The sequence below is a fragment of the Rousettus aegyptiacus genome, unplaced genomic scaffold (genome assembly GCF_014176215.1).
Source record: "Rousettus aegyptiacus isolate mRouAeg1 unplaced genomic scaffold, mRouAeg1.p scaffold_m13_p_1, whole genome shotgun sequence".
Taxonomy (NCBI): Eukaryota; Metazoa; Chordata; class Mammalia; order Chiroptera; family Pteropodidae; genus Rousettus; species Rousettus aegyptiacus.
The window spans coordinates 53,852,002-53,872,552 of record NW_023416284.1 but is presented as its reverse complement, the minus strand read 5'-3'; the positions used below and the strand labels follow the sequence as shown (position 1 = coordinate 53,872,552).

Here is a 20,551-nt window from a genome sequence, read left to right as displayed (position 1 = left end):
ACTGTCCAGGCCCTGTTCTTCTAATTACTACACAAGATTGCCCAGGGGCCCTGTAGTCTACTTGCTGAATCTTCTGCCACACTTCAGCCAGGAGAATGGAGAAAGCTTCCTAAGTAATGGGAGCCACTTAGAGAGCCAAGATCTCACAGTAACCAAGTCTACCAAGGAGGCCTGCAGAATCTGTTGCCAAGTCAAGAGCCACTGCTCCTGACAACATCTCCATCCACCCCAAAAAAGAGATGGTGATAGATGGAGGAAATAGTACAGAATTGAAGCCCTGTTCCAGTTGTAAAACTGCCCAAAGAAGCCCTTCTCTTTCTGCCTCCAGATTAACACGGGTACAAACACCTCGCCCCAAGAGAGGCCAAGGTTGATATGGCAAGGTTTAGAACTGATGTCTCCAAGTTAGAGGGATCTGAGAATTTTGTCCAAATTTCAGCCCAAAGCTAGCCACGGTCTACAGTAAACAATTTCGTGTTCATATAATCATTGCAGCCAAGACCCGTTTATTTTTCAGAGAGTAAAGCAAAAATCTAATTTAAGGAATTCTGAGAGCAGAGAGAAACAAAATGTGCTTCATTTATTATATACACATAGAATTGTCTACATCACTTCACATAAAGAGACAGAATCACAAAATCTTAGAGGATGCGTACGTTAAAAATAACACATTTAATATTTTTCTCCATTTCTTCAACCGTTCCTCATATGACATGGTTTGCAAACCTCTGGCTATCCATCTCTTATAGTCTAGTTTCTCAATCATCCTTTAAAACAATGCACTGGTCAGAAATAAATAAGTACCAAGCTCAGAGGAACAATCATTTCCTGTGATCTGGATGAACTACTCTTATTTGTGCCTCCATGATTGTGTCAGCTACTTTCTCCTTTGCGTAGCTACTTTCTCCTTTGCGTATCTCCTTGTGAATTGATCTTAACTCCTAATGCGTTACAGAAAATAAGCTTCTTAATTTACTCAAAATGACTATGCAGAGCAAAACAACCTTCACTTTTCCCTACTTGTTTCCAAATTATTCAGACTTACATGTGTGAATATATACATATTTATATATAAGTATTTAAACATAAATATATAGAGTCACAATCACATCTCCATGACTCTATATTGATGGCTTTACATCCTTAACATTCATTCTGGAGCCTGAGACATCAAATCCCAGCCAGCACCCAGGCACGTACTCCTTAATCCACCTTCGTATCTCTCAAACACATCCTGCCCTCTCATTTAGTATCTCATCACTTAAAAACCCAGATGCCAGAAGTCATGGATAAGGTGCAAAAAAACAAAAGTAAAAGAAAACTTGTGTGAATTCATGTTTCAAAGAATATCTCAGCCTTTTTGAGACCATTAATCTCTAGTTTGCCCAAAAGTGTCTATTTACTTAAGGTTAAAGAAAAGTAGTACAATTAAAGTGAGTTTTAAAGTTTTAATTTTTTTAAGGTGCTAAGTCGAACATCTCCCCATAAGTCTTTACTGTTCTTGGGGGAGGGTTATAATCTCTGGTCAAAATTGGGAATCACTGGGGAGGACAAAGAGGAGAGACAGATGTAGAAATTCCCACCTGGTTAGATCCCAGAAGGAGTTGGGAGCTTGGAAATGGCGGATGTGGGGAGGAGGTACATTCAAGATGCTACAACAGACTTCTCTGTCTTATACATCTTTATCTTGGCTAAAGGGCTTCTGCCATCCTCGAATCTTCTGCATAATAATTTGTTAGATCCAACCACTGTTAAACTCGCTGACTAATCAATTAGTTTAATTTAACTGTAGACAAGTTTTGGTCCACAGACTGCTGGCCATTAAATATTCCTGTCAGTATCTGACACCTTCAGCCATCGGAGGGTGCAGGAGGACCAGGTCCACCGCGTTGGTTTAGGTACAGTAGGAAAAACTGAAGTCCTTTACCTCAATGTGTCTTCAAAGAAGTGGGGGAAAGGGAAGGGAAAAGTCATTTGATATATATATATAATCAACCCATTTAATACTCACAAACTATCCTCTCAGGTAGTTACTATTTTTCTGATACTGCTGATAAGAAAACTAAATCACAGAGAAGTTAACTTGCCCAAATTCACGTTGTTGGTATGTGACAGAAGCAGAATTGAAACCCAAGTCTATTTGGCTTCAAAGCTTGTGATTGTTCACTATACCATTCCCAGTAATAACACAGTAGTAGTATGTTATATTTATGAAAAAGATGATAAAAATAAAATAATAGCTAACAGCTACTGAATACATGTTATGTTCCAGGCACTGTTTTAATACTTTTTATTTATTGTCTTATTTAATCTTAACAACTCCGAGGAGAGCAATGTATTCCCTATTTTAACACAAAGATGCTAAGGCATGGAGAAATTAAGTAACCCAAGGTCACCCAACTAAAATATAGTGCAGTTAGGATTTGAAGAGCGGGGGATGGGAAGGATTCATACATTGGCCTCCTTGGCATTAGCAGATCACATTTTTAACTCTCTAGTTTTCTATTTCTGTTTGCCTATCTACTGCTGCTCTAGCATTCTCTCACTCATTATTTCTATTAATATGCTTTCACCAGTATAGATTGGGAACATATGCTAATAAATGTATTGCTCCAGATCTCTTATGCCCATAACAACCAATATAACTGACATGTAAGTCACATGAGTTGAGTACCACACAACGGAGGTGTCCTTCAGAAGGATGACTGTCAAAAGGATGCAAGAACAGAGAAGCACTGTCTGTCTTGGAATGGAAAATGATTTTTTTTTAAGTATTAACTAATAGATGTAAAGTGATACTATAAAACAAAGTTCAGCATCTTTTTTTCTCCTTTGTATCTACCCCATATGCAGGCTATGATTTTCTTTGTTTTTGTTTTATTTTGCTTTTCAATTTAAGTATAGTTGGTATGCAATATTGTATTAGTTGTATTAGTTTCAGGTATACAAATGATTTTCATTTTAACAGTCTCTTTCCTCTCATCCTTTTAACTTCTGACTGGTCTTCAGATGTCTTCTCGGATCTTGCTTTTATTTTTTTTATTCCAAACTTCAATTCGTAATCATTATTCTGTCATTTCTATTATTTGGCAATGATGAAAATTAAAAATCAGTAGGCAAAATGTTCAGATCTTAGAAGAAGAAAACACGTGTCCAAAATATGTGTTTGTTTTTATGTCCTGCTCTGTTGTAATAATTATTTCATTTTACTTTGAACTGTGCTTTTAACAGCATTGTAAATTCTGGCCTTTCTAGCCATGATTATCTACCTTAAACCCATAGTTAGGCAAACAAAATATTGGTCATGCTTTAAACACTAGCAATGATAGATACATAAGAAGACATTTTCATCCTAATCAAGAAATGTTTATCTAACATGTCGTAAATAATGTAATTATTAGCAACTCATGAATTAAAGAGAAAACAACTAGTTAGAAATAGTGAAGGAAATGCACTGTTTTAGGAACAAAAGACTACTTTGACGATTGCCAACACTCTGTTAATAGCAAAAGCAGACTGTAGCAGAAAAGTGTTTCAGTAAAACACTCACCATGAAACACATTATGTTTTTCCAAAGAGAAATGTCCAACTGGTAGAGTTGGTTTATTATTACAGAAGTTTGTAATGTTGCTCTTGGCAACATTCCAGATAAATTATATTATATCCTTTTAGAAGATGAACAAATTGAGACACAAAATACATAGCTAGGAAGGCTCTGAGTCAGGACTATAACCAATGTCTAATTAAATCTAAAGTATAATATGAGTATAATTCAAAATGAAATCAACACATAAATCTGGTCAGGAAAAAATTCAGACCTTGCAGATTACCAGTCAATTTAATTAAAAATAATTCTATTTCATGGTGACACTTGAGTCAGTCTGGTTGTTTTATCACAAAGATAAGACAATTTCTTGATCATTAAGATTTTTTTACTTTCTGAACTTATTTCTCAGGAATTATGTAGTTATATTTTTAATTTTCCTTCACGTCATCTAAGTAGCAAACTGAAATTCATCTTCCTTAGTTATAAGTCAGTGTATACTTTAGCGTTCACTTGATAACAGCATATGGGCCTAACTCTGATTAAATTCACCCTCTCTCAGGTAATTTTCAGCACTTAAAATACATTTGTCACCTTGATTTTAGTTCCCTGAGCAAAGAACCCAATTGAACCCACACAGACTTTTGACCTATAGAACTATGAGATTGATAATAAAATAGGCACTGTTTCACACTGCTAAGTTGGTGGGGATTTGATACATAGCAACAGAAAACTAACACAGTACTCACGAAGGATTTAAAATTAGAAAGCAAAAATTCTTATACAAAAACTTACAACAGACATTACACTTAATGGAGAAAATATAGATGCATTTTAAGATCTGGAATGAGTCAAGGATTCCCATCATTACTACCACTGCTTAACACAGTATTGTAATTCCTGATTAATACTATAAGGAAAAAAAAGAGGTATATAAGAATTGGAAGAAAAGAGATAAGCTTTTGTTATCTACAAATAATTAGAATCAATAAATGATTAAAATCAACAAAAGAGTTCGGCAAGTTGTTGAATACATGACCAACTTAGAAAACAGTTCTCTACACTAATATTATTGACTATAAACTATAACACAAAATATCATTCAAAATAGCATAGAAATTATAAAGTATTTAGGAATTTACTTAAGAAATAAATAAGACCTTTGTAGGGGCTTATATTTTTAATTTCCCCTGTTCTATATTTTTAAAAGTTCATATAATAAACATTATTTTGCCAACAAAAACATACCATATCAGTGGTGATATTCAAAGTATTTAGAACACTAGCACTAATCAATCAGAATGGCACGAAAAATAAATGCGCAGTTTTACCACACAGGCATGTACCAGGTGAAGAAGAGCCTTGCATCTCATTAGTTAATTGATTATTTAAGTTAACTGATTATTGTATTTCTCTCCCAGAATTTTCTGGGAAGGACAAATTTTAGCCTTTCACTTTCTCTGAAGAATTTTTCTCAATTAATTATTTTTCCTGTAGTCAGGAAAAAGGGACAAAAACACAGATCAACAAGACAATATGGCTTAATTAAAAGATTGCAGGGAACAAAAAACAGAGCTGGCATAGAAGAGAGAAGAGCATGTCTATGGAACTGGAGAATGAAAAAATAAGAAAGAACTACCATGTGGCCTGCACCTGACCAACAAGCTAACCATCTGTCCTGCCTGATAGGACAGAGTAAAAAAGTATAGCTCAGGTTGCATCTCCTACACAAACTCAGTTGTTCCGAGAATGTGAATGCTTGGGACTTTGACATTACTTGCCTTCAAATTATAAAATGATAAAGTTCAAAGTCCCTCATGGACTCCAGGAGTAATCAAAAGATAGTAATTAAACTACAGAACATACTTAATAAGTACTTTTACAAAATCTACCAGAGTGGTAAGTAAATTTACCATAAAAAGCAGCTTAAGAGGTTAAATTGTTTTCACTTTACAAACACATTCAAGATAGGGTATCGAGACACCCTCTGTATATTTTAACCATGATCGACTGATCCCAAACTGAAGTCAAATCATCACTGAATTGAATAAACTAATGATTTATTCACCTCATTAAGAATGATCTTAGTAATCCAACAAGTAGGTCTGAAAATGACCACCAAAGCAATCAAGATGGTTCTCCTTCCCTTAAAAGACTGTCAAAAAAAGCTGAGGAAATTTCCTCCTTGCTCTACTGTAAAATTGTGGCTTCAATTACACTCCCTTCTTTCCATTATATAAATTTTCTGTAATTTCTTCCATCAAGCTACCAAGTTTTGTGGTATTATTTGCAATACCAAAAAGCCACACCCTTCTGTGGTTATATATGATTTTGGATTCTTAAAAAGTGTTGCAAATAATACCACAAAATGGCCTCATTTAAAAGAACATGACTTTCCCCAAAATAAACGAGGAGATAAACATGTATAATCCATAAGAAATTGGGCTTTGCATTCAAGTAAGTGATTTGATCAAAACATGGGCTGAACTAGACTTTAGAGTTCCCCGGTGGGGTTAACCAGTGAAAGCTATAAGATCCAAAACCCCTCTAACCTTGAATTGCAAAGCTCCCAAATCCCAAAAGGTAAAATTGTCCCTGGTTGGCATCTTAGAGAAGAACTGACCTTATTAAACACATTCGTATTAAGAAGTACATCATGAAAAAAAAAAAAAAAAAAAGAAGTGGTATTAACCTAAAACAGCATTTGCTACAAGTCCCTGGAAAAGAAATCAGTATGAGGAAAAGATGAGGTAATTTAATCCAAGAAAGAAAAGAAAATGAAGGTTAAAAATCAGTGATTAAATTAAAAGTGAAGAATTGCATTTCTAGAAGAGAACTCAGTCTCATGATTGGTAATTAAGAACCTCCTTTACCCAAAGACCACCAGAGACCACAGTGAACCTGAACTCAAGGGTGCATTGGTCAGGAACTCTCTACCCTTAGTTGTTTGGCATAGACTAAACACAGACAAAGTTTCTCAGCAAAGCTGCTCTTTGGAAAGCTGTGGCACTTGTTCACAAGGGTTCTTTTATAATAGAGCCAGTTCAGCTCATGCCTCCTCAAATAAACTATAAATTCCTTTGAAGTTAGGATCCCATTTTAGTCATGTTTATATACCCATGTAGCACATGTGAAAATGTCGTGGTAGGCACTCAGTGAATGTTTTTCAAATTACCACTGAGTTTACTAAAACTCAGTATCAAATGGAATAATACTCATAATAGTAATAACAATCATGTAATACCTTTTACTGGATGCTTACCAGGTATTTTGAGAAAATTCACGTGCCACTTGAGGAGATGAGTGATATAATCTGTATTATTATCCATATTTTACAGATATTAAAATTGAAGCTCACAAAGATCCTTAATAATTTGCCAAAGGACATGGGATTAGCACATCCAAACTCAGACAGTGAGAAAAATTTTTGCACCCTACAATAGCTCTATAGGAGCTTACTCAATTATAAGTAGAGATTCGAGTATAGGCTTAGGAGATTCAGCATAGTTATATGTTGTGGAGTCAACGCTAATGAAGATGCTCATTGGTATAAACAATATAAATCAAGATATTTTCGCATATAGTAGGTGCCTGCTAAATAGCTGGTAAGGCAGAATGAAGCCAGGAAAAAAGAAAGAAGGAAAGAAGGAAGGAAGGAAGGAAGGAAGGAAGGAAGGAAGGAAGGAAGGAAGGAAGGAAGGAAGGAAGGAAGGAAAGAAGGAAGGAAGGAAAGAAGGACAGAAAGAAAGAAAGAAAAAGGAAGAAAGAAAATAAAAGAAAGAACCAAAGCCAGAAACTCAATTACTTTTCCGATTCAGGACCTCTTAATGTCCTAACTATGGAATGAATACTGATCATTTCTTCCCAATAACAGAAACTAGAGAATCGTTAAACATTCAGAAAGTACAGCTTCTTGTTGAGTCAGAATCTCCTGAGGTTTATTAGGGTCAGAATTTGCTGAGTCAGAATTCATTGAGGTTTTTTATCTTTCTCTGCCAAGGAAGATTCATTTCTGTAGGGTATTCAAATTTTAATATATGTTAAGGCCCTATAGGAAAGCTCTATGAAATAAAACGATATGCTTCATTGCTTCGTTCATGTTTCACACAGTGTAAAGAGTGGGAACTCTGGTATTAAAATCAATAGTAAAAAAAAAAAAAAAATTATTCTGGAGTCAAAGCCTAAATAAATTCCAAACAAGGGATATGTAAACTCTTGGCCCATGACCTATCTGGCATGTAATACACACTCTCCTATAAGTATATGTATCTGTTTGCTCTTCATACAATAATCGCAAATGCAGTAATGGCTGGAAATTTCTCTTTTGTAGTAAAATAATTATTAGGGCGTTCCAAAGATGATTTCTCTAGGGTCAGGAAATTGAATACCATTTGTTACTAAAACATGGAGTTATCTAATTTGTGTGTGTATGAAGTTATGTAAAATCAAAAACAAAAAATAAAAATGAAAACTAAGAGGACCAAATAACATCTTGAAAGAAAAATGCAAATAGATAATTACATATTTTTAACTAAACTAATGCTCATCAAAATGCCTTTTGCTAAACCAGCAGAGAAGATATATCGAGATTATTAAACAAGTAGCATAGGTAAGGTATAAATAAATATGCTTCTTTTAAAATTTTGCCACAAAATATAATTGTATTTTAAATGTTAGGGAGAATCTTTTTGAAAGTGTTTCCATTGTTACTCACAAGCTAATCTTTACTTAATAATGATTTATTATTTGGCTTACTTCTCAATAATAATTTCTACAAAAATAATGTATTCATTATTCACGTGTCAAATGCAATCTCAAAGTAGATGAAAGCAGAAAACAAATTCCTACTACGTTCCATGCTCCACAGTACTCCAGCAGCCAAAGTGCTCTTCTTAAACCATGCATCAGGTCATATCTCCCCTTTGGAGGGCTGGAAACCCTCCAATGCAATGGTTTCCAACCAAATTTTAATCCGAACTCGCCGTGGTTTATAAGGTTTTAGGCATGGCTTATAAGGTCCTACCTTCCTCACCAACCTTAAATCCTACCACCTTCACCTGCACTCCTATTGATCCAGTTAATGGCTTTTGTTTTTTCCCTCACTATGAGAAGCTCATTTCTATTGAGTTTCACGCTGGCTATTCCCTCTGCGCAGCCACCCTACCCATATATATTTCCACAGCTGGCTCCTTTTGCCATCCAGGGCTAACCATATCATGAAGCTTTTCCTGACCATCCAACCTAAAAGAGTTCCAGCCCCATAGGCACTCATAGCACTTACAACTTTTTGATAATGAATTTGTTCATTATCTCTCTCTCCCCAAAGAGCCCCTAGCTCCTAGCAACAACCTTCTCCCTAAACCCCCCAGAAAAATGTAACCTCCATGGAAGAGGGATTATTGTCTGTCTTGTCCAGCATCAGAGCCTTAGAACCTCGAACAGTGTCTGACACATGGAATGCACTGGGAAAAATATTTATTGAATAAGTAAATGAGCATTTCTAAATATATTCGTGGATAGGTTTTAATTGATTTTTTATAGTGAATTCTCACTAAGGCCATATCTTTGGCTCTCTAAAAGTCAAGGACTATATGGCATACGCCGGCTGCAAACATGCCTAGGTATGACTTCAAACAGTAGTGTCCTGATAACTTTAGATATTGCAAGACATTTGGAATAAATAGGTTGTTCAGTAGACATGAACACATTTTCAAGATAAAAGTTGGTTTTGTTGTAATCAAAATTCTGAAACTGGCACCTTTTGTTGTAATCAAAATTCTGAAACTGGCACCTTCTGGTTTTAACCAAAACTTCACTGTTTCCCTCAAAACATTCGGTGAGAACGTTTCTCCTCAGCATGGACCTTTTAATGACATAAGAGAAAATAAAAAATGTCTCAAAGGGTAAAAGGATTCTGCACAAAATCTAGGTTACTTTTAATACTCAATACCAACTAACAAAGCTGCCCCTCTTTTTTTTAATTTGGAAATTTTTAAATTACCCAGATAAATTAGGACCCATATAGGTTGGAAACAAAGGAAGGTAGGAGTTCAAGGGTATTGTCAACACTCTGGAAAGGAGAAGAGAATCAATTTTTTTTTTTTAATTTATCGAAGGCAGCCTCTCTAGCAAACTTGTTCAAAGATTTACTTTCAATCAGGACTATGTCGGTATAACAATAAAGTATAAAAATAATCCATTTAACCATGTTTCTCCTCCACGAATCACAACCAATTCAATGACTTCAAGCTGTCTTCATGTCAGAGCTCTTCCTCATGAATCTTGACTTAAATCTGAAATCATTTTCATTTTCACTAAAGTTTCAGTTATGAAACATGGCCACCGATGTTGTGCAACTGCTTATAATACTAAATGCAAACAATGTCAAGCCTTTTATGATTGTATCCTTTTGGTAAACCCTCTAAACTACAGAATCATAAATATTTACCATGTCTGAGGAAATATACAACTGAAAATGTAATAAGGATTCAATAGGTTAACATCTGAAAAGTGCTGAGAGTATTGCCTGGCACATAGTAGAAACTACAGATGACGGTTTTTAATTAATTAATTGATTCTTACACCACAACACAAAATTTCTAAGCAAGAACTTTATATCTAAAATAATCATCATAATTATAGTTGTACAGTTATATTTCAAAAAAATCATCACAATTATAGTTGTAGGCTCCTTTTTTTCAAAGATAACATTTTAAAAATAAAACCTTTATGTGGTATCATATGCATTTAATAATCATAGCTATAAGAATGTTTCATTCACTGATCTCATTTGCAATTAAAGGGTTCTAATGAATGAGCTGTCATCAAGTAGGCAGGCCTATGCTAAGTTACTCCCTCTACCCACCACAAAGAAGGTTCCTGACAGTTTCTACAGATCCAAGTGGCCTTCAGTAGACAGAAAAAAAAAAAAGAAGTTAATTCCAAAATACAGAACTTCATCCTCAAAGCTGACACATTTTTGAGTGTTTGGCCTTATTGTGGGGGTGCTGTGGAGATGGGGGTAATAGAGAAAAATGTCGGGACTCACTGGGTGCTATTACTTTGTTTGGTACCTGAATATATAGCACATCATTCAGAAACCACTGTGATGCATGATTTTTGATTGCTTGCTTGTCTCTTTGTACTGTTTAGTAGATAAGCAATCTCTGGATGAGCTGAATTGATATGAACTTGAGTTTTAGAAAATCATCTAAAACAAACCAAGAATTCCAAGAGAAAGGTGGCACTAATGGTGTGGTTATATATTAATGTGAATCTGTACTCAAAGGAGGTATTAAAGACAAGGGCACTGATATAGGTAAAATAGGTTATTCGTTCATCTTACAACCAAATATAAAATGGCTTGCTAAATAGACCACATGTAAATCCACATCGATCTAAAACTATCTAAATAAGCAGACTGGCTTTTAAATTAGTACCATTCGCTTTAGACAGACAAACCTAAAGTTGGCAGCTAAGAGTTCTTTCTTTCTATATGCAGTTCTAATCCAGCCCTTCCTCCAAAGAGTGCATTTCTAATTTAAGCAGATCCAAAGGATATGCTAGGTTAGAGGAATGTTTTCAAAAGTTTCTTCCTAGTACTTAGCTTTTGGACAATTCCAAACTAGAACCTCAAGCAGAACTGGATGAGGGACAGGCCAATTACAGGTGCTGAGGTCCACTGCTGTCTATAGTCAATTCCTGGATCTAGGCAGAACTGATCTGCTTTTTAAACTGGAAATTTATCCATATTCATCCATTCATTGACTCCTTCCTGATTTAACTTCATACTTTCTAAATCACAGAACTAAAGCAGCCACCAGAATATAGACAGCAGACTATAAGAAGAAACTTTACTTCCCACATTGTATTTTTTTCAATTCTAGAGCCCAACCAAGAGGTATTGGGGCATGAAATAGGCAAAGAAAAACTCTATTTGTTCCATTGGAATGTTATGATGACGATGCTGTATTTCATTAATAAGAATGGCATAAAAAGTTTCTTTAGACTACACCAATAATAGTAAATACACAACAAAATTCAAAATGCTCAAAAGGTCTATTGCTATTATTGCAATAATAATACTTACCTTCAGTATAAGATAAAAAAAAATTCAAGGTAAAATGTATTAAAGTGGAGAAGGAAAGTTATTTTATATTTATAAAAGGAGTAATTTACAACAAAGATAGTGCAGACATAAATTTCTAACCTATGATGACATTACATTAAAATCTACATCATCGAAATCCATTGAAAACCATTAGAAATACAAACATAAACTAAAAAACACAAATGTAATGAAATTCTAAGTTCTCATATACATCATTTGAAAAAAAATAAAAAAGATTCTATAAATAATAATTTTGATTTAATAGCTATGTATTGAACTTTTAACTTTAAGAAATGAGAATATAGATTCTTCTCAAATGCCCATAACATATTTACAAAATTTGATAATAATAAGTTACCTAATTTGAAAAGAGTAAGATTTGCAAGTTGGTATAAGAAAATTTTAAACCATTAAACTGGACAACCTTCAGGAAAGGCTGATTTAAAAAGAAAAAAGAAAACTGTTATACAAAATTTTGGTAGGGGCCTCAGGGAGTAGGGAATAGGGAATAACTGCTTCATGGGTATGGGATTTCCTGTTGAGAGATAAAAATATTCTAGACAGATATTGTCTAGACAGATGGTGATGGTTCCACAATATTATGAATGTACTAAATGTCACTGCACTGTACCCTTTACAATGATTAAAATCGTAAATTTTTTATGTGAATTTTGTCACAATAAAAATAAATAAAAAATAAACGTGTCAAGATCAGAGCTTTCGTATATACTTTTATGAACAAACTACAAAATTTTACTCAGTTCATGACTTCAATAATAGGGAAGCTAGACCATGATCATGAAAGGGAATGCTCTATATTGTAATTGATAAATTGAACATAAGTCTCAATAAAATGTGAAGAAGATGGTAGTTGTACTTAAAGTTAGAGATAGACTAATATAATAAAATAAAAAGTCCAGAAATATTCAAACACATTTAAGAATTTCAGACATAATAAAGGTAGAAATTTTTAAAAATTGCAGGAAGATCATTCAATAAATGATTTTGAGATAACTAGTTAACTATTTAAAAGAAAATTCATATCATTAACTTGCAAACTAAACCAAAATAAACTATAAATGTATTAAAAATATAAATACAAAAAAACCTGAAAGGGCAAAAGTGCTATAAGATAAAAGAGATGAATACTGATATTATCCTAGCCTGAAAAAAGTATTTCTTAATATGAAACAGAAAGCAGTAACAACAAAAGAAATTATTGATTTATTCACTACTTTTATAAATTAAAATACTAAACTAAAAAGCTGACAATGGGCCTGAAAAAACAACTACTTTTACAACAACGAATTTTATTTTTATTTTTATGTATTAGCATTGTCTGTTCTTTGTCATCCAAAGAGTTCTTGAAAAATCATTTACAGATAACCACACATTCACACAAAAAAAGATATAAAAAAAGTTTAACTACTCTATTAAAGAAATTAAACTAATATATTTTCCCTATCAGATGACTACAAGGATGCACCCAAATGCTAAAAGTGGTTATGTGTTACTAGTATAATTTGAAAGATTTTTATTTTAATTTATATTTTACTATATTTTATTTTACAATAAAATTTTATAAAGAAAATATTACATTTTTAAAGTAGTCTGTAGGAATGTAATGTACAAAATTTAATATTCCTCAATGAAGAGAATATGTCCATGGACATAAAGGGAGGTCTTTTCTTTCTAATGGCGTTCCTAAAACATGAGATTTCATCTCTCTACTCGTACACTTGTATACTGCTAGCTTTCTGCTGCCTTCATTGCCTTGTCCCTGCTCCTCTCCCCTCTCCTGCATTCTGTCTTTTCTGTGGTTTTTATCTTCATTTTATGGTCCTCTGCCATGAATATAAATGCAAAAAGCAAAATAAAGGACCATGTAATCAAAGTAATAACAATAGTAGCTATTGTTGTTGCCGCTGCTACAGCAACTTTATTATTTAATACTTTATTATTTAACACATTATTTAATGTACCTTTGGATCCAAAGTTTCCTCCACTGTTACTAAAGCAATTAACCTTCTGCATTGCTCCCAGGCAAGGCCAAAGCAATGCAAATAGTTATATTTATCCCACATTAAAAGTCGGGAAGAGAAGGAAAAAGAGGATACACCTAGGAGTTAGAGGATGGAGAAGAGAGTTGAAAGATCATGGATCAAATAAAAGAGCTAGAAAGTATTATTCCCATAGTGTGCCTCAGGATTATTTTCTCAGGTCAGGTTTCTGTCTCTATGCTTTACTCTCCACCTGGAGAGACACTGGTCTTTTTTTGTTTTCTTTTTCAGCGAAAGCCTGCCAAAAGAACAAATCGATGAGTAAATTAACAAGTAAATTTAAGCAAAAATAAATTTTATTTTATGCATTTATACTATCAATGTTTGCAGCAATTTGTTTTCCCTTATTTTAAGTCTTTTCTAACATTTGTTTAACCTAAATTCTTAGAGTGAGCAATTTTTGTAATGTTCATGTCACTATTTCCTTTCTAATCCTGAGTCCCCTTCATTATCAAAAGAGTGTATGAAACACTCATTTGAATTATTAAATTTTTATTAGCTGATTTAATTTTTCTACTCATGTTGTGTTACTTGAAAATTTTTCTAGCTTTTAATATTAATTTATTATAACCTGCTGTATTCTAATGCTCTTCAAGCCTGTCCCAAATACTGAAGTTTCTTATTTGTAGACTTTCATATCTCTAGGAATTGTATATATTATTGTCTCTTTTCTCTTTGGTTTTTACAATTTATATTATTGACTTAAGATTACATTTATTTCCATTAATTTTTCTTTCTAAATGACATACTTTAAAAGTTTTTCTCCTTTTATTAGTAATCAAAAATAATCTCATTCATATACATTCACAACAGAATACTCCTAACAAAAAGTATAATTGAATATGTTCATATTTCAACACACTACATGTTCTCTCTTTCACTTTTTGTGAGTATTGTTGCTTAAAGCCATAGATATTGGAAAATCAGAGATTGTTATTCTAGTATCTAGAATAGTGCCTGGCACAGGAAGGTGCTCAATAAATATCTATCAAATATATAAACATATAATTATTTGTGGACCACCAAGTTGAAAATGACAGTTACCTACCTAGCGCTCATTATTCATTTAATAACTAACTAAAAAGTACTTTTGATTATCTTGTTGACAAAATTATTGCCTGGTGGCATTAATATTTAATAGTAACAGCAATAATAATGATAACAGTATAATAACTGAAGTACTATGTCAGGCACTATTTTAGCTTCAATATATTAATTCATTTAGTCTTCACGACAACCCAATAAAGCAGATACTATGACTATACCTAATTTATATATGAGGAAATTGAGGCACAGAGTGGTTACATTCGCACGGCCAGGAAGTAGAAGAAACCAAACTCTTAAGCACCACACTATATTTCCTAAGAGCTAATATCTTAACTCATAGACAAGATACGTCTTTTACTCCAACCAACTTATAAGCTCTTTGAGGAGCTTTATCTTTTACTCCCTGGAAACAGGACTCCAAGAGTAGTGCCTTATACATAATGGTCTCAATAATTTTTTTGTTCATTTTAACTTGATTCCAATAATTTATAAATTAATACCTAATAAATTATTGTTATTAAAATATTTAAATTTTAATATGATGTGAAAGGTTAGCAGGCAACATTTTCACTTCTGGCAAGAGTTAAATAACTTTAAGTGGAAATGTCCAGGAAAATTTTCTAAAGCTATCAGCATCCTCCGTTCCTTTCCACTGCAACCAAAACTTCCTAATAGAGGAGAAAATGGAAAATATCTAAACTAGACACAGGTGATTATTTCTAATTGAGATGGTGAATGGCAATTATAGCAATAGACGTTTTGAGGATTTTGGGGTTTCGTTGAGCATTTATTATGTGCCGATTGCTGTGTTATTAGAGTATAGGGAGATCAAATCATTTTTTCTGATTTGACTTTTAAGTACTATTATTGTGATAACTTCACATATATGCAAAATTGGCTAAGAGTGACACCAGGTCACAGCTAGGAGGTGGTAGGGCTGAAACCCTGTCCCCTGCTTGTACTTAAATAACTACAGTATTCTAAAGGGAAGGCTCGATTAAAGGCTGTGCACAAAAAGCTACAAGAATTCAATTCTCTCTGTCTCCTTTACCATCACACCACTCCCATACTCCATTTTGGCATTCCACAATCTGAATTTTACTCGGGGATTCAATAGCTTAGGAAAAAGAAGAAAACCACCTTCCTATCTGTATAAATCCACAATTATATCCATTCCTGTGTGGCATTACCATCCTTACACCCCTGACAAAGTATGGACAGAATGACAAATTTACACGAGCTTTAAAAGGTAATATTTGCAAATATCAAAAGACTGGATGAAGTCCTCTCTAAATACAAATAAATGGCATTGATATACCAGGTGAAATTTGGTGTGGCTATAAATGCCTTCCAAAACAAATATAAATGGAATGCATTTTATATACCTCCTGTAAGGATAAGACTAAGCAAATAAAGTTAAAACTTGTAACCCAGAGAGATTTGGGGCACGTCAACAACTTGAATTGTTCTTCAAACAATTGGAGGTTTATGAAGCCAAACAATAAAGAAATGTATCTCTCTTATGTTATCAGATACTGCTAAGTGCTATGACGGAAATAAAGCACAGGAAAGGAAGAGAGAAGAGAAACAGTACCTTTAGATAAAGAAGGTGATATTAAGAGAAGAGTAAGGGAGAGAACACCAGGGCTCAAGGACAGGAATGTGCTCCCAAATAGCCTAGAACCTGTCTTTTGCCAGCTACCATTATTGACTTCAGGCCACTAATTCCATCCCTACCCAAAGACAAAAGCAGGCCAAATTCCCACAGTTTAAACTACATTCATACAGATCTAAAATAAACTTTTTCTTCTTGATATGAATTTTGAGTAGTTCGAGGCTTTTGTAGAAGTAGAACCCAAGCACCATCATCAGCCCTTTATTCAGACATCATTGTTGCTTCCATATTCCAAATGTGGGAGCACTTCCTGCTCACAAAGGAAGCCAGCAAAAACAACTTATGACAATATTGCCTCTAGTATCAGCAGTCATCCAAGAATAAACCAAATGACCTACCCTCCAAGATCTGACATAAAACTAAAAAAGAGTCCATTTTAATTTCAATTTTAGAATGGCACCCATTAGAAGCCCTTTTATTTGGTACAGTTAGGTGGAATGATGGATTGATCAGTTAATTTTTTTTAACTTTAGAAATAATTTACACATGAACACATTATGTATGTACATATTTCTACATTTCCACATTTTCTTTTTACTTAAAAATGTGTAAATATACATCCATTCACCATTTTTTTTTTTTTTTTTTTTGCTGTAGTAGCAAGTGCATAGGACCCCACAGAGATATTCATTACATGGTTCTTAAATATAAAAATAAGGGCCCACCTCTCAAAGAAAACAATCTTCACTTAGTCAAGATGTTCTGTGATATTGCTTTGCTCTATCATTTGCCATTAGCCCTTTAAGACCTGGTCATTATGATGCCAATACCTTTAGTAATTCAGTCGAAATTTAATTAATCACCCAAGTCTTTGATTTATATCTGACAAACATCTTAGTAACCAAATGTTTAACTACATTGATGCAAAGTATTGGAATAAGAGTAACAACCTATAAAAAAACAAATTCAAACTCTACTGCGGGACATTTTTCTTAAGTACTCACCTATATAAGAGATCATTTGCTCTTAATATACTTTATACTTCTTTTCCCAATTCAAAATGATCCTCTTTCCCCAAATGAAGGTAAACGAATGTGTGGCTTTCTAGTAAAAGATCATTGAAGTTTAATAGTGTCTGAAGTCTATAGTTACTAACTTAGGGAACAGATTTAAAACTACCATTTGGTTTCAGTATTTGCTTAATTAACTCTTATCTACAAAACTCAGAACCCACATTCTAGTCAATCATTTGCAATCTCTTAACATTCATACTACTTAAGTTACAGTCAGCCGGTCAAAAAGTATTTATTGCTCTACCAAACCAGTGAAATAAAGCATACCAATAATAATAAATTCTTTATGGGGTTGCATATTCCAGAAATGAAGCATTAAAGAGAACCATTACCTATATGAAGACAGAAACAAAAAAAAATATATTAAGAAAATGTTACTTGAAAGTGCCAGTAAATGTCTTTTTCTTCTCACTCGAGGAACATCAAAAGGATATCTTCAAGATTTATTTATTAGGGAAAATAATTCGCCTATATGCACACGAGACAATTTTATGATTGCCATTTTATTCAAAGCTTTTGTATTAACTTATTGCTAAATGGAATTATCAGGTAATAAATACCTATTGAAGTTTTCTGTATTTTTCAGTTGGAATTGTAATTAAGTTAATTTATATGTGTTAACCGTGTTTAAAGTTATAAAATCCAGATATTGTAAATTTTGAAAAGTCATTAACTGTATAGGGTATAATGAATGAGGACTTTTTGGACTTTACAGAATGGATTTCATGAGAGCCATGACAGTAATGTCAACTTGTGCACAAGGGAAATGCCCTTAGGCAATAATTGGAACACCCAAAACCCCAGAAACGTTAGCCCCCATCTGCAAGGGCCGATAAGCATGAAGATCACACCTTGTAAGGTCTATATATGCTGAACACCTTAGACAGATGATGCTCAAGCCTGTCCCGAGAGCATCTTGGACGGTGAGCTAGAGCTGAAGTCTCTGAACCTTCTGACCTGTCCTAGCCACTGGCTCGGGACCAATACACAGCTCTCCATGTTGCCTGTCAACAGAGTTTGCTTTGGAGACCCTAAGGTCTTTCAACCTTTTGCTCTGTCACATAAGACTGTACTTCCCTTCTGTGTGTTGTGTGTTAACCTGCATAGGTACCTGATCAGGTAATGATTCTCAACAAAACTGGCACTATGGGAAGACAGAAATGCATTCAGAAGTGTTACTTCAGTAGCCACTTTTCTTGCTCACAACTTTAACAAGTTAAATTTTAAACTAATACTATGATTGTACTACATTTCTAAATCTCAATTCCTGAAAACACAAACACATTTCCCCTTAGAAAAAATGACACATTGAATTAAAAAGAAAACACGACAGGAGATATTTAGAGCAATAAAAGTGTTTTTGCATAACACTGTAATAATGAAAATATGTCAATATACATTTGTTAAAACCCATATTGTGGAAAACACTGAGAAAACCCTAATGTCAACTAGAGACTTTAATCAATAACAACATATCAATAATGGTCCATCAATTGTAATAAATGTACATATCAATGCAAAATATTAATAAGAATGGCTGGAGGAAATATGAGGGAATAAATGTGAACTCTACTTTCCAATCATTTTTCTGTAAACCTAAAACGACTCAAGAAAAATAAAGTCCATTAAAAACAGAGAGATTTTATCATGATCGTCTTGTCTTTGTATCGGTTAAATTCAATCATCGAAATTAATGAAGTATTCCCTTTATCATCAGTTACTAATTTAGATCATTTTAGAAATTATTCCACCACTGATAAATTTTGATGCAATAAATCCTGTCAAGCACAAGCACAGACCCCATCATTTGCATTTCGTACTCTTAGTGTATGCACCTATACCTGTGTTCCAGTTTCAGGCTTAAAAATGACAGGAACACAGGTCGAAGAGTATGTACAGATGTCATTCAGATTATAAATCCAACAATTCATACTATCGATCAAGAGAGAAGGCACATGGTGTAAAATAGGGAATTGATCTAGAAGCTGCCACCATTGTAGTATATCTATGGGAATTTAGAAGCTTGGTTTTGAAGTATTTTTAAAATTAAGATGCTTTAAAAATATAGGGTGGAGAATGATGGCAATCCGTCTTAGGCAATTAAGAAAAAAAAAGGAGAAAGATTTCAAGTGATATACCTCTGTTAGGTGTTATTTTGGCATTCCAAAACCTGTGTTTTTTACTAGGGTTCCATTTAGAGTTAGCTGTCTGAATGGCCTTAACCTACTGCTCAAGGCACTTGTGTAAGCCCGTGAAGGGTATAAATCTTTTCACCTGAACTTGACATGAAGACCTAAGTCCCCACAAGAGAAACCAGGAATGCAAAGAATGTTTGAAACAAATATTAATCCATCAAGGAGTATCTGCGGCATATCTATTTGACATCTAACACAGAAATAATGTTCACACTTAAAAGAATTTTAGAAGTATTGATAAATCAGTGTCATAGGTATATAAATAACTCATAGTCAAGTGTTGACCTCAGAAAATGTTTCATAAAATATTTCAACTAGAAAATATGTTCAAAATATAAGTTAAATTGCACTATCCATTTTAACTGTGAAGGAAACCAAATATTCAGGAAAAGAAATTAGAGAAAAACACAAATTCAAATTAACCAATGCAAAAGTGAAATTTGCTGCCTTACAATATAGTCTTATACCAGTTAAACTTTCACTCTGATTTCTCACAGTCAAAAGCCACAACTAAAAAGAATTTTAAAGGTGACTCAGAACAAACAAAAAGCAAAGCACTAGTGATTACCTCAGTTGTCCAGATTATCTCTCACTGAGTTTACTATATCATCATTTTCAGATTTTCTCTGAAGCTATTACCTTCATGCAAAAAAGTCAGTATTTTCAGCTACTTCTTTTCTTATCTTCTTCATATTCCCTTTATAACCCCCAAGTTAATTTTAATTCTATTCAGACTCATTTTTTTTTTTTTTGAGAAGCTACTCTATTTCAAAGTTTAAGGAAAAAAAGAAGCATTATTCTAAGGAAATTCCCTTTGTAGAGTGGCATAAATTAAACTCTTCAAGTTTAATTTATGAACACTAAAGTAATTCCACATATTGACAAAACTTGTTTCTGCCATTCAGAT

General features: G+C 33.5%; 1 protein-coding gene across 3 annotated transcripts in view; it reads right to left on the bottom strand.

Annotated features, from left to right (window-relative positions):
• The window catches only part of PTGFR (prostaglandin F receptor), a 35,332-nt gene that overhangs the window by 10,683 nt on the left and 4,098 nt on the right, over positions 1 to 20,551 (bottom strand). Inside the window, exon 3 of one of the 3 annotated variants that reach the window (XM_036235489.1) lies at positions 13,274 to 13,952. The exons of the other annotated variants lie outside the window; for them this stretch is intronic. Within the exon in view, the coding sequence (XP_036091382.1) occupies positions 13,890 to 13,952 (63 nt within the window). The 3' untranslated portion in view covers positions 13,274 to 13,889. Of the gene's footprint in view, positions 1 to 13,273; positions 13,953 to 20,551 lie in introns of those variants that run through there. 3 annotated transcript variants of the gene reach the window in all.